This window comes from Thunnus albacares, chromosome 17, assembly GCF_914725855.1.
Source record: "Thunnus albacares chromosome 17, fThuAlb1.1, whole genome shotgun sequence".
Lineage (NCBI taxonomy): Eukaryota > Metazoa > Chordata > Actinopteri > Scombriformes > Scombridae > Thunnus > Thunnus albacares.
Window position 1 is genome coordinate 25183078 of NC_058122.1, and position 14488 is coordinate 25197565.

The 14488-nt window shown below is 36.9% G+C and overlaps 1 protein-coding gene across 1 annotated transcript; it reads left to right on the forward strand.

Moving 5' to 3' along the window:
* Positions 1 to 1604: 1604 nt before the first annotated feature.
* On the forward strand, positions 1605 to 13657 carry LOC122967234 (cytohesin-2-like). The gene is made up of 13 exons (XM_044331766.1): positions 1605 to 1743; positions 2297 to 2379; positions 2668 to 2732; positions 4946 to 5012; positions 6120 to 6238; positions 7561 to 7641; positions 7814 to 7926; positions 8321 to 8469; positions 9891 to 10002; positions 10115 to 10191; positions 11133 to 11204; positions 11444 to 11592; positions 12905 to 13657. Exons 1-13 carry the CDS (start codon positions 1704 to 1706, stop codon positions 12987 to 12989), a joined length of 1212 nt encoding a protein of 403 aa, XP_044187701.1. The 5' UTR covers positions 1605 to 1703; the 3' UTR covers positions 12990 to 13657.
* Positions 13658 to 14488: the final 831 nt, after the last annotated feature.

Consider the following 14488-nt stretch of genomic DNA (forward strand, 5'->3'; position numbering starts at 1 on the left):
GCGACAGAGAAATTCAACACATGCTCCTTTAAGTATCTGGACATACTAATGGACAATAATTTAAAGAGGAATTTTCACGTTGAGTATCTGTATCTATCAAAGAATTCACTTTCTCCGCCGACTCAGACTGTTTGGTGGTTTTGGGTACTGAGATCATGTTTACATTCTACAATGCAGTGCTGGAAACCATTATCAGGTATGGCATGGCATCATGGAACGGTCCAGCTGAAAACTAGAATGGCCAACGTAGTGAAGACTGCTATGAAGGCGATAGGGAGGAGGGAGAGAACGGTGGTCAGACAAGCACAAAGGATTTTGAAAGACTCGTCACATATCTTATTCCCTGAATACAAATTATTACCTTCAGGTAGACGTTGTAGAGCCAGCAGATGTAAAAGTTTCCTTCGTCTCAACTTCTATTGCACTTCTCAATAAACAACCAGCTCAAGTAGTGACTTTTTAATGCATTGTGTGATTGTAGTTGGATGCAGTACTTTTTTGCACCAGTGCACCACTGCATTGTCTCGTCATTGAGGTATGTTTTTGTCCATGTATTGTATTGTCATGTATTGCTTGATTGCAGCTCTGCGTAGCACTTTTCCCCAAGACAAATTTCCTTCGGGACATTAAAGTTTATCTCATCTCATCTTCTCATCTTCTCAAATATATCCGTATATGTTCAAGTCAAAATCCCATCCAAAATATGTGAGTGGACGAGGCTGTTTATGGGCATCCTCAAGACGAGTTGACACCAACTCATTGGCAAGGTAGAAAAACAACTTTGAAAGCGAAGCGTTCAGAGCAGGTTGAAGCCGTGGCTTTTGACTTGTAGGGAGCATTTCTGTACACATTAACCTCAATAAGTATGGTAATAATGTAATAATACATCATCAATTGTATGTTTACTAACATTCTTTGGTATTAAAAAACGTGACGCCCCACTAGATGGGGCCTCACATTTAGAAATGAAAGAAGCCCTGTTCTGTATAACTTTTGTTTCCTTCCTGCGATGCAATGTGTCTGAAACTACTTCTTAAAAGACAAATGACATGGTGAATATACTTTTCCTATACTTTTATTCTACTACGTTTATTTTTAATTAAATGGATTTATTTACAGTTTACAAATATTGTACTCTCTCCTTCATTTCATTTATTTATAGTTACTGATTACTTTTCAGAAGATACACTCAAAACAAATGAGTTTATAAAATATGATGCAGTCTATACTTTTATAAATGAAACTACCAAACGATATACATTTGTAGAGTTAAATAAAGTAAATAATAAATATAAAATGCATAAGATATACATAAGATATAGTAAAAAATAAGTGAAGCAGAAATAAAGTATGACTCCTTTTGGGTTTCTTTTTGGAAATTTACCATATTTTTAGTTGATCTTACTACTATTTTTTGTAAGGCACTTTGTGACATCAGTATGACAAAAGTAGTGCTTTAGTAACAGATGTGTAATAATACTAGTAGTAGTCTTTCATGGTTGTAGTTACAACATGAATGACATCTCTGTTTCTTAAAGACTCAGGCTGCATGTCAACATTTTGTCATGCACGTCATCTGAAGTGGTGTAAGAGAGATTGAGACTGAAACGCGGAGTCTCTTCAGCGTCACGGTGCGGCCCTTTTTTCACTTTGACACAGCTTGTTTCCTGCACAGCCTTCAGTCGCTCTACACCACTAACAACATGGCCATATCCAGAAAAGACAGCTTCCTCTGGGGGAAAGGTACGCTTTTATTCCTTCATTTTTAATCATTACTTTACATTATTACAGGATAATCAGGACAATAATTACATTTGTAGGTTACAAACTTTTCAGCGATGTTCCTGTTTTTGCTTTCAGAAATGTTTTATTTAAAACCTACAATTAATTAAGACATATTTTATAGTTCTGTTATTCAACTTTGGTGTCATTTGCGATATGTGATTCAAGATGGATTGTTTATCCAACGTTGAAAGATACTTGCTATACTGTTAATGTTCTCTTCACAAATAAGGAGGAATTGTCCTTCAATGGCCATGAGGTGGGCAAAGTCTTACTGATTGTAAAGAGGAAGAAAAGCAGCTATTTTTATCCCTGTTCTTTTCTCACACACTGACCACTTCTCTAACTGAGCGAAGGTTATAGTTGTGATGCATGCTGGTCTGTGAGAGCTTAGGCATGAGGAAGCTTGTCCACCGTGCTGTATGTCTATCTGACTGCTTTTGGCGTCATCATCAACTCTGTGCCACCGGCCTGACTTGTCCCCCCTGCTGATGCTTTTGTTGTCGCCCCACAGCTCCACCGAAACTCCCCCCTGCAGTGAGAAGGCAGAGTGACACCATCAAGAATCACAAGTCTGAGCTACAGGATGACATTCAGGTATTGTGTGGAGAATATATACCTCCAAGGTCTTACATTAAAATTCCTCTATTATTCTTCTCCATGCACCCACTCCTGACAGCCTCCTGACAGTGTTTCACAGCACACAAAGGCATTTCATTCGCACTTTTAATTAAGATATGAAGGATTTGAAGGTTGTTTTATAACTGTGGGGGGACAAATTGGCACTGAGTCAGGTACCATAGAGTGTATGACTGTTTGTGATGTAATAACAAACCTTGGTCTCATTTTATCATCACTGTTCTATTTCTCAATTCCCTCTTGCAGAAGCTGAGGTTAGAGATCAGTCACGTCACGCCAGAAATCCACAACCCTGAACTGGAGGAGCAGAAGTGAGTATGAGAAAATTTTTTAGAGGAGCTCTTCTATGAGTCAGCAAGTACTTTTCCTCTCATTTAAGTGACACTATAATGCACTTTAGACTCCTACGCCACCAAAAATACTCAGTTTGCCAATGTCATGCAATTAGCTTTGCTGCAATGTTTATTTGCCTGAGTCAGAAGTCAAAATTGTTTCCATTAGATGCTACCTGTGCAGTTTAATCCATCACCTGCTACTCAATCCTTTTAAACGAGATGTTTTTAAACCTGTTTTGCATGGAAATGCTTTAGCAGTGGTTCCCAGTTTTCTGTCAGACATACCCTACAGCCCTGCAGATGAATTCAAGTATGCTGCCATTTATTTTTCAACCATTTATCTATCCGTTTTAGCTAACTATTTCAACTGGTTAGAGTTCAAGCTATCTGTTTTAACTATTTACCCATTTAACCCTTTAAACTAACAATATCAGCTGTTTATCCATTACGTTTAGCTAACATTAACTATTTAACCAGTTTATCCTTTAGCCTGCTTTTAGCTAGCAGTTCAACTACTTTAAGATAACTATTTCTACTATGTATCATTACTTTTAGCTAATTATTTAAATGATTTGTCGATTGTTTTTAGCTAATGTTAACTATTTAACCAGTTAGCCTTTACTTTTAGTGAGCTAATCTATTTCAAAACTATTACTTTAAGCTATATGTTTTATCTGTTTGTCCAATACTTTAAGATTAAGATAAGATCTGTTTCTCACTTCTTTTATCTAACTAACTAAACAATTTATCCATTATTTTTAGCTAACATTAACATATTTATAATAATTACTTCTAGCTAACGCTAGCTATTTTAACCATTTATCCATTAGCTATATCACCATTTATCACTTTAACTTTTTAACCAGATATATATACAGGTATTTAATATTATCAATTACTTTAACAGTTTTAACCATATATATAAACTGTATATGTATATTATAATACCTATTTATGATTTTAACTGTTTATCCATTACGTTATGCTAACTATTTTAACAACCATTACTTTTAGCTAACTTTTTCAACTGTTTATCCATTACTTTTAGCTAAGCTATATCACAATTTATCCATTACTTAATCACCAGTTTAACTGTTTATCCTTTACTTTAAGCTACCTATCTATTTCAACCATGTATCCATCACTTTTAGCTAACTTTTACAACTTGTCTGCTCACTCGCTAACTAGTTTTCATGCACTCTGAAGATGTGGTGTTCAGATGTTACAGTCAACATCATATATTCAAATTCTTTTTAAATTCAAATCAGATTTTTAAAAATGAGTTGAATCTTTCCTTAAAGATTTATGAAAGAGAAAGTGTTGTGGTCATTTATTGTAGTGCTGCATATGCAGTAAGAAAAGACATACTACGCACCAGTTTTGACAGAAATCGGAAATGGTCTTGTGACATTCTGGGAAAGACATATTTAGACTTCCTGTTACTTTTGTCACTGCTATGAGGAGTTGATAATAAAATATGTGATATGACACTCCATTTCACAATAACTGAATTACTGGCATGATAACCAGTTTCTCAGTACTCATTATGCAGAGTGGAACCTTTCAGTTCATTAATATATAACTAAATTATTTGATTGTTAACATGTAAGCAGCATTTTAATCCCGCAGCCGTACAAATTTTATTTGCTGATTATGTGTTTTGTGTCTAAAATCTGAACTTGCAGTGTAACCAGCTGTCTATTAAATGTAATGGATTAAAAAGTAAAGTACAAGTACCTCAAAATTGTGTCTAAGCACAGTACTCTCCACCACTGGTTTTGAACTGTTAGGCAGGTAAAATGATTAATCTGAATGAGTCACATTGAGCTGAAAACTTGAGATGTTTTGTAGGTTGAAGTTTCTTTATGTTCATCTTCTTGTAAATATACACACATTTCCAAAAATGATAAATAAAAACTCCAAGAAATATGTAAATATTGCCAATTTAACATTTCTACAACAAAATAAACAGTTAGATGAATATATGTCTTTGACATACTGTACTAAAGGAAATCAAGAAAATATAGTCACAGTAAATAGTCCAACTACAACCAATGAAACATGCAGTCCATTAACAATCGTCTCTATTTGAGTTACCGATCAATTTTAAAAATCAATACATTAGTTTATAATACAAATACTCATTATATATTTGCAGTTGTTTGACTGTTATTTGTCTTCTGTTGCAGTAAAAATGTTGCGAGGAACAGAGGATTCTTACATGGGAAAAAGAAATTCAACATGGACCCTACAAAAGTGAGTTTTTTAGTGTATATAAAAAGGAGAAAATGTTGGTTGATTTAGTGGTTATGGATCCAGAGGATTTCTTCTGTCTTTGTTCACAACCAGTTTTTGTCATTTTAACATTTTAAACTCAATCTGAGCTGGTGAACAATGTGTGTGCCGTCAATCAGACAAAATATTTAATTAGGTCACTTGTATACTTGTGTACTCAGATGGAGATATGTTGGTTGTTATGTCCTGTCACATTAAAGGTACAGTAGGTGAAAGTCTGCTTTCACTAACTTCAGCTCCTCTTGATCTGAAGGTCAACAGTAGATGATAACTCAACACAGAGCGGATGTAGATTAAAGCGGCGTGTGCGTGTTTGATGTGCAGAGGTGCAAACTGTGCACAAGCACAGACGCAGATGAGCAATAGCGAGAAAACCACATCCTGTTCCCTGAAGCTGCTGCCCCACTTCACCACATCGACCTCCGTCTTTCGTCTTCCTTCCTCTAATGTGTGTCATAAGAGAAAAAAAAGACCTCGGTAGAAACCGAGTCCCCTTGCCTGTGGCTGCTCTGCTCTCAGGCCTGAGGACATGTATGAGTAGGTGGAAGAAAAGTCTTCGGGGTTAAAGGTGTTAGAAGTAGAATTGGTTTGAAGAACTACTTCGCAGGCGTAGACACTCAGAATTAAGTGTGATATTTTGATAATATGGCTCTGAGCACCCTTTGTAATTAAGAGATAACAGTATGCAGTATTCATTCAACATTTCTATTATTCTGTTCTGGTGATTAGTGATGACAGTGACTCAAATGTAGAAGAAGAAAACCTTCTTGATGTGTGTTATGACTAACAAGAATTTAAACAGTGGTTTTGTCTGACATTTATATGGAATCTTTTTTGTCAAGTAAGTAGAAAAACACATAAAATATCAGATTAAAGGACTAAACATTGTAACATTTAACAATTCTGCTCTATTTCAAACCAAAACTGTCAGGCTGTACCATTAAACTCCGAACAGCCATTCAGCACAACATAAAATGCAAGTTCCTGTGTGTAAACATTGCTGATTTGCATGCTCTTAGTAGTAATACGTTCATTCAAATCTAACTTCACATCCTTCCTGTGCTGCAGGGTGTTCAATACCTGGTTGAAAATAGCCTGCTGGAATGGCAAGCAGAGTCAGTGGCAGAGTTTCTGTACAAAGAGGAGGGACTGAACAAGACTGCCATAGGAAACTTCCTCGGAGAGAGGTATAGTACACACACAACTGGTTAGTTTGATAGATATATCTCGATTTAAAAGAGACATAATTGAACTCAGATGAAAGTGGAGGTTGAGATGTACTCTCTCAGCAAAAACCTTGTCCGCCTTGTCAAAAAAGCCAAGTTGTACTCATTTCTTAAAGCAGCTGTTTATATTCTGAAGGTTGAGAGAGAAGCAGTCCGTCATGAGGTTCACTGATATAAAAGATAACTGAATGAACAGGCCACAGAAAATAGTGATATACACACACATCTCCTGATGTGTGTTTCATACCAGTGGTGCCAGAGAGTTCAAGGAATAGTTTGGTTAATATGCTTGTTCGCTTTCTTGCAGAAAGTAAAGAACGAACAGATGCACTTCTATTTTCTCTCTCTTCTATTTATTTGTTCTCTGTGCGCTGCTGTTGAGTTGTTAGGATTTACTCAGTTTTTTGATTTCTTTATTCTACACTTTTATTCCTTTTTCCCCTTGATCCTCATAACAATATCAGTGTTTTTATAGTTACACATGTAACTGACCTGACCTGAAGCGCATTTTTACACTTCAAGTGTATTTTCTTTAGTTTTACGCACGTAACTACAGTGATTGTGTGTCGGGCTCTAAATGCTGCTAAAATCAGGGTGACCTACACTCAATATTGTACCTGAACGCATCCTGTGTAGACAATGATGGAGAACTAAAGCTGCTGCTGCTCAGCAAACATGATGCTTTAGCTACCCAGCCTGTGTACACATTGTTTTACTGTAAATGAGAATGTAAATACCACTCTTGCATCACTACAGTAAATATGATGCTATAACCAGCAGCCGGTTAGCCTAGCTTAGCATAAAGACTGCAAACAGGGGGAAACAGCTAGCCTGGCTCTGTCCAAAGGTAAAGCACCTCTAAGGCTCATATTATATCCCAGTTGTTTTATTCCGTACAAAAACCGAACTGTAGTAACTGCAGTAACTTCCTTGAGTCCCCGCTGGTTGCTTGGCAAACCTCACAATGACAATTCCAGGAAGTTACATTATGTAGGATGATCTGAGTCTTAGCAAGAAAGCAAATAAACATATTTCCCAAAATCTTGAACTACTCGCTTCAAAACGTGCAGTGAATGTAGATTTACTGGATCTGTCACAGCTGTTCTTCATTCCAGTTCATTTTCTTAACTGTACAGTGTCAATCACTGTAGAAACAGAAACATATAAAACAACTCTGTTTTAGAGAGTTAATATAAGATATATATTGGCTTTCAGTTTTATGATCTACTGTGAATTTTCACTTTGTGTTCTCCTTATCTCCCATTTTCTTCATTTTCATACAGGAAGGACATGCATCTGGATGTGCTGAAAGCCTTCGTGGGCTTGCATGAATTTTCAGACCTGAATCTGGTGCAGGCACTGAGGTTTGTGGCATAAAACTCACAAGCAAGCGTGAAAGTCAGCATGAAACCTTGCAGCAGTTTTACTTTTAGTCTTGTTTTAGTGATGATGTGGAAATCCTCCTTCCTTACCCGTATGCACCTGACATTTTATTCATGTGTTGTTGTTTTTTTCTACATCTCTGCCAACTTGCAGGCAATTTTTATGGAGCTTTCGTCTCCCGGGAGAAGCTCAGAAGATTGACAGGATGATGGAGGCATTTGCAACCCGCTACTGTGACTGTAACCCCGGGGTCTTCCAGTCCACAGGTACAAGCACAAAGAGGCTTTTGTTTCGCCTCATTCAAGTCCCATCATTACAACGTATATATTCACTAACACGTGTTTAATTTCATAGATTTAAAAATAAAACTCTCTAAGGCAAGTTATGTTAACTTGCCTTAGAGAGTTTTATTTATTTATGTTAAGAAAAAGAAATGTCTTCTTTCCAGAAAATATGAGTGAATGTTTCCCTCCCTGTTCAGAGCAAACAGATTATTCGACATAAGTGTTTTTTGTTCAGGCAGAATTCACAGATACCTATTATTTTTTAATGGGGGCAATTTATACAACTGAAGCTGCAATAATGATGCACAGCTGAAGAGAACTAACTGTGGTTTTGGTTTTTTTGCATTCTGTGTGTGTGTTTGTGGTTGTATGACAGACACATGCTACATCCTGTCTTTCGCCGTCATCATGCTCAACACGAGTCTCCACAACCCCAACGTGAAAGACAAGCCCAGTCTGCAGCGGTTTGTCGCCATGAACAGAGGGATCAACAACGGGGAAGACCTGCCCACCGAGCTGCTTACGGTCAGCTGCTCACGTCCTACTAATAATATCTTATTCATAATGTCCTGTCAATAAACTAAACCAGATACATTCACTCAACATTGAGATTCTGGTACTTCAGTTTCTACTTTTCCTCTTCCTGTGTTTCAGAGGAATGTATTGAGTGTGTTTACATTCACATCAGTCTTCTCGTGGTTTAAATAATTTAACGTGAAAAACCTCATTATGCAGGTACCTGCAGGCATGTCTTGATTCATCAATGTCAACTTTTGAGATGAACACATTTTGGTTCCTGATCGCCTGAACTCTGCTGCATTTGGATTCTCTAAACTCTACAATGAATTTATTTACCTACAAGTATTATGTGTGTATCCAAAGCCTGATATATCTTCTTCCTCTCTGTTGTAGACCTCAGTTGTTGTCCAAAAACTATTGAAAACATGTCAATGAACCACATTGCTGCAATGGGTGACATGTTTCTTTATTATGAAGAGTTTTGGGCATGTTGGGGAACTAATAACAGTCTAATAACAGAAATTATGTTAAGATATATCAGGTTGTGGGTACACACACAAGACTTTAGTAACTTTAGATTTGTTGACAATAAGAAAAGTGAAGAAAATCATCAGCCAGATCCTTTAAAACAACAAAATATGGAAGTGTCAAACATCCTTCTGGTGGACCAAAGGTTCAGTCTGTCTTTAATATGAGAGGGAATGATCAGAAACCTGGATAAGGTGTTTACATGCCACATTATCCTGTTTTCTATCAGAGTACTCCAGCTAGCTCCAGGTTTCTCAAACCAGGACATGATGTTTACATGTGCAATGCATAACCAGGATTAATAAATCTGATTTCTACAGCAAAATTGATGCATAACATACGACACAAAGTGCTTGACATAGAAGCAAAGAATCACAATATTTACAATAAAATAGGATAAATAGTGCAAATGTAAACACACTCATTGTACTTTAACCCTATACAGATAACTAACACTAACCCTCTGATTATTGTGTGTCAAGCTCATAAAATATTGTTGTTGCTAAGTAAAAATCTTCCAAATCTTCCAAAATGTCAACATTTCACGAGTGTGAAAATATTTTAGCTTGTAGACATTTTCTAAAGAGAGAATCTATTCAACCTGGAGAGGATCCTTCAATTGATGTAAAAGCATGAAAATCCGCTATTTTGGGGGAATTTAATTTTATCATTATCTCCAGTTTGGGGAATTTCCTTTATTTCATTATCTCCAATCTTCTGGATTTTCATTTTTCACTCTTACAGAGATAGTTCAGAACAAAGACAAAATGTATTTTTGTCATTAATGATCTGACTGCTTCTTCCACTACTATCTAATTCAATTTTTAAGGATAATTAGACTAATAAGAACTAATATAGTCTACTACGAAACTGACATTCTCTTCTATCTTGTCCTCCAGAACCTGTACTCGAGCATCCGCAACGAGCCGTTCAAAATCCCAGAGGATGATGGGAATGACCTCACACTGACATTTTTTAATCCAGACAGAGAGGGCTGGCTCCTTAAAATGGGTGAGATGATGAGATATTTGAACCATACAGAAAGGTCACAGTTGATCATAAGGCTTTTAGAGGAGATTACGACAGAGGGCATCTCTCTAAATCTTTGTTTTCTTCGTTGAAGGTGGCCGAGTTAAAACCTGGAAGAGGAGGTGGTTCATTTTGACGGACAGCTGTCTGTACTACTTTGAATACACAACAGTAAGTATCTCTCATTCTGATGGATGTTTTTAAATGAAATAATGCAAAAAATAGCTTTAAAGGATAAGAATGATGATTTTCTATGTTTTTCTTATTGTCAACAAACCTCATGTGCAGAGCCAAACCAACAATGAATTGATCAACTTACAAGTATCGTGTGTGTATCTAGAACCTGATATATCTTATTCCTTTGTGTCGTAGACCTCTGTTGTTGTACAAAAACTATTAAAAACATGTCAGTGAGCCACACTACTGCACTGGGTGACATGTTTTTTCATCACAAAGATTACAGTCACATTAGTTTGTTTAGAAACGGCTCCAAAGACTAATAACAGCGATCACGTTTTCAGTCTCCGGAGAGTAGTTCTGTGTGTTACATATCACAACCTCTTGACTTTATACTACATTGTCAATTTCTCAAAGAACTTCAGTACAAAGTGAAGAGGTTGTGATATGTAGCACAAGAAGCTAGTGAAGCTCTGTAAACAGAACCAGAACAAGTTTCCACACATGCTCTGTGTGGTGTCTGCCTTACACAGAACTACTCTCCAGAGACTGAAAACATGTTTGCTGTTATTAGTCAGAGCCATTTCTAAACAAACTAATGTAACTGTTGTCTTTGGGGTGAATGAACATGTCACCCAGTGCAGCAGTGTGGCTCATTGACATGTTTTTAATAGTTTTTGGGCAACAACGGAGGTTTACGGCACAGAGGAATAAGATATATCAGGCTTTGGATACACACACAATACTTCTCAATTTAATGTTGTGCTCCACCAATTTAATGTTGGTTTGGCTCTGCACATGAGATTTGTTGACAAGAAGAAAAATATAGAAAATCGTCAGCCATATCCTTTAAAACAACTAAATATGCAAATGTCAAACATCATCCTGGTGGACCAAAGGTTCAGTCTGTCTTTAACATCTGTCTCCTCCTCCAGGATAAAGACCCAATTGGGATTATTCCTCTGGAGAACCTGTGTGTCAGGGAGGCGCAGTGCACAAGCAAACCGGTAGAGTATGATTTGTTATGGTATCAGAGTGTACAGAGGAGCGCTGAGCTTCCTCACAAATATTATCTGCTGCCACACAACCTTATGAATCACACAGCAGCTGCTAAATGAATTTCTAACACAAGTGCTTGAAAACACTGAGTCACGCAGCTATCACAAGACTAATAAAAATCAATGGAAAGCATATATACACACACTAACAGCGCTACGTGTCTCTCTCTATACGTGTGTTTGAACAGTATTGTCTGGAGTTATATAACCCCAAAGGACAAAAGATCAAGGCCTGCAAGACGGAGAACAAAGGCAGAGTGGTGCAGGGTAAACACCAGTTCTATAAGTTCAGCGCAGCCACTGCAGATGAACGGGACGACTGGATGGACGCCATCAGGTGAGAACCGCATAACTGTTGTTGCTGTTGTGAGGACACATGGGAGACCATGTGCCGCCAGTGTCATGTTTGTCAAGGCTTAAGCTGGAACACATGACCGCAAAGAATTAACACAGGTGACAACAATGATGAGGACAGCTACAGTGGGTCTCCAAATATTTGTCATCTCTAATCTTAAGCTACAGCTTAATGATTGATCTGTTCATGGTTTGTTCAATGAGATGTTGCATCAGCAAACAAAAAAGTAACACCGGTAACACTTTATGATAAGGGCACATGAATTAACATGTATTTATGTATTCAAGAAGCATGAATTAACTCAGGAATGTGTAAGAATTAGCAGTATCTTAAAGGAAAGGTTCACAGTTTTACAACAGTCAGGAGCCCAAATTAACACTGATCCTCCTGTTCATTACTGACCATTAGAAGATCCCTTCATAATGCACTTACAATGTAAGTGATGGGGGACAAAATCCACAGTCCTCCTTCTGTGCAAACATGTATTAAAAAGTTTATCTGAAGCTAATATGAAGCTTTAGCGTCCAAATGAGTCAAATCAAGTAGATATCTTTCAACGTTACAGTCTTTTTAGTGCCAAAGTTCCTCTTTTTGTTACTATACTTCCACCTGCAGCTCAACAGGGAAACACAAAGAGAGAATTTGATGCTAAAAAGACTGTAAATGTGTCAGATATCCACTTGATATGACTAACTCACACTGCTGAAGCCTCATATAAGCTTCACATCAACTTTTTGCACTAAATGACTGTGGATTTTGGCCTCCATCACTTACATTGAAAGCACATTTGAAGGGGATCTTTTAACAGCTGGTATGAACAGGAGGAATGATTACAGCGAGGAAAAACCTCTTTCATTGCTCATCTGGACACCTGACTGCTGTTTTAAGACACACTTGAAAAATTGTGAACCTGTCCTTTAATCCAAGAACAACATGTTAATTAATGCATCATCTAACGAATTTCAATCATGATATCTGAGTTATTAATGATGTTCATGTCATGATGATAATCAGTTAATCATTTAAGTGATTTATTTTCAGGTTTTAGTCTAAATCAAGCAATTTTATGATGTCACTTTGGATTTCTAGACATTTTTCACTATTCTCTGACATTTTATAGATGCAACAATTAGTTGATTCAAACAAGAGAAACTGAAAAAACAATCAACACGTGGATAAATAATGAAAATAATCATTAGCTGCAGCCCTAACTTGGATTGACAGTTATTGCATTAGGGGAAACAAAGATGAACAACTACATCTACTCAAACTGAATCTTCATCTTCCTCCTCAGGGCAAGCATCACCAAAAACCCTTTTTATGACTTGGTGTTTCTACGCAAGAGGAAGGTCATCAGTAACTCTCCCCCACAGGACTGAAACACAAGACATGAATGGAGATAACATCTGAGTTTGGATCCTGGGTGTGTTTGTATGAAAAGAATAAAAGCAGCACATCACAGCAGTGTACTAATTAGTAACTGACACTTCTTCAAGTGTAAAACTGAGACGAGTGAGCTATTTATGGCTTGCAGCGTCTTAGAAATCTTCACCAAACTTCTGCAAACTGCACGCACTACTGCTCCGACTTCGGGGGCTGACAACTCCTACTGACACACATCTGCTGTTCACATGCTGTTAAGATAAAATCTTAAAGTTCAAATCTTTGTGATTGAATCAGGGGGAGAAATGTATGTATGTAGCACTTTGTTAAACCGGCTCCTGGTGTTTATCACTGGAGGTTTTTTCAGAGAAAATATGACTGTTTAAAAAACAGCTAATCATCAAATCATGTAAATCAGTTATTTTCCTTCTCGGAAATGTCACCTCTTGCAGCACAAATTATTACTCAAATTAACTGCAAGTAGAGTAAAAACAAGCTAAAAAGATTTTAAGTTCTAAATGTATTTATGAATAAACTGTACAGTATTTTATTTAGTAATTATTGTGTCAAGTGTTTGTTAATGATTTCACGTGCAATTTAATGACTTTATGTTAATGAGAGAAACAAAACAACTTGTTTTCCAATAAAATGTTTTCCTGCTGAAGGTTTTGTGTGGTTGTTTGTCCAGCAGATGGAGCTAAATTATCACTGCACGTCTCTTCTTTCATCAGGGAGCTCAAATATGAACTACTACAACTTACGACATGCTGAATATTTTTATCACATTATGACAGTAATGATTATGTGAAATAAGTAAGAAGTCACTTGAAAATGAACCTGAGTTAACTTGTTATTTTCAGCGGCCTAATGATCAGATTAAGTTTATCTGATGCATAAAGTCTTTTCCTGTGCATTTCGTGTGAGATGCTTTGATACCGAGTTGTGGTTTTGAGGTTCCTGGGAGCTTTTATACACACCCACTTCCGAAAAAAAAAAGAAGAGAGAAAACATATTTACTTTTTTGCGAAATATATTTTCTAACCAGGTATTCTTCAAACATGGGAGGGTGTGAGTGTATTGACTCACCTGTAGAAAATAAACTTCACATGGCTCAATATTGCTTTTGCAAGTTTAGAGGACAGGACACTTAAAGGACAGGTTCACAGTTTTTACAAGTGTGTCTTAAAACAACAGTCAGGTGATCCATATGAGCTGTAATCATTCCTCCTGTTCATACTGGCTATGAAAAGATCCCCTTCAAAGCTTATATGAGGCTTCAGCAGTCTGAGTTAGTCATATCAAGTGGATATCTGACACATTTACAGTCTTTTTAGCATCAAATTCCCTCTTTGTGTTTCCTTGTTGAGCTGCAGGTGGAAGAATAGTAACAAAAAGAGGGACTTTGGCACTAAAAAGACTGTAACGTTGAAAGATATCTACTTGATTTGACTCATTTTGGACGCTGAAGCTTCATAATAGCTTCAGATAAACTTTT

Bases quoted from the DNA above. Each gene is read 5' to 3' on its own strand.
- LOC122967234 (XM_044331766.1), top strand. From the start codon at position 1,704: ATGGCCATATCCAGAAAAGACAGCTTCCTCTGGGGGAAAG. The intron at 2,733-4,945 runs GTGAGTATGAGA...CTTCTGTTGCAG, and splicing joins CCTGAACTGGAGGAGCAGAA to TAAAAATGTTGCGAGGAACA. The intron at 10,003-10,114 runs GTGAGATGATGA...TCTTCGTTGAAG, and splicing joins GGGCTGGCTCCTTAAAATGG to GTGGCCGAGTTAAAACCTGG.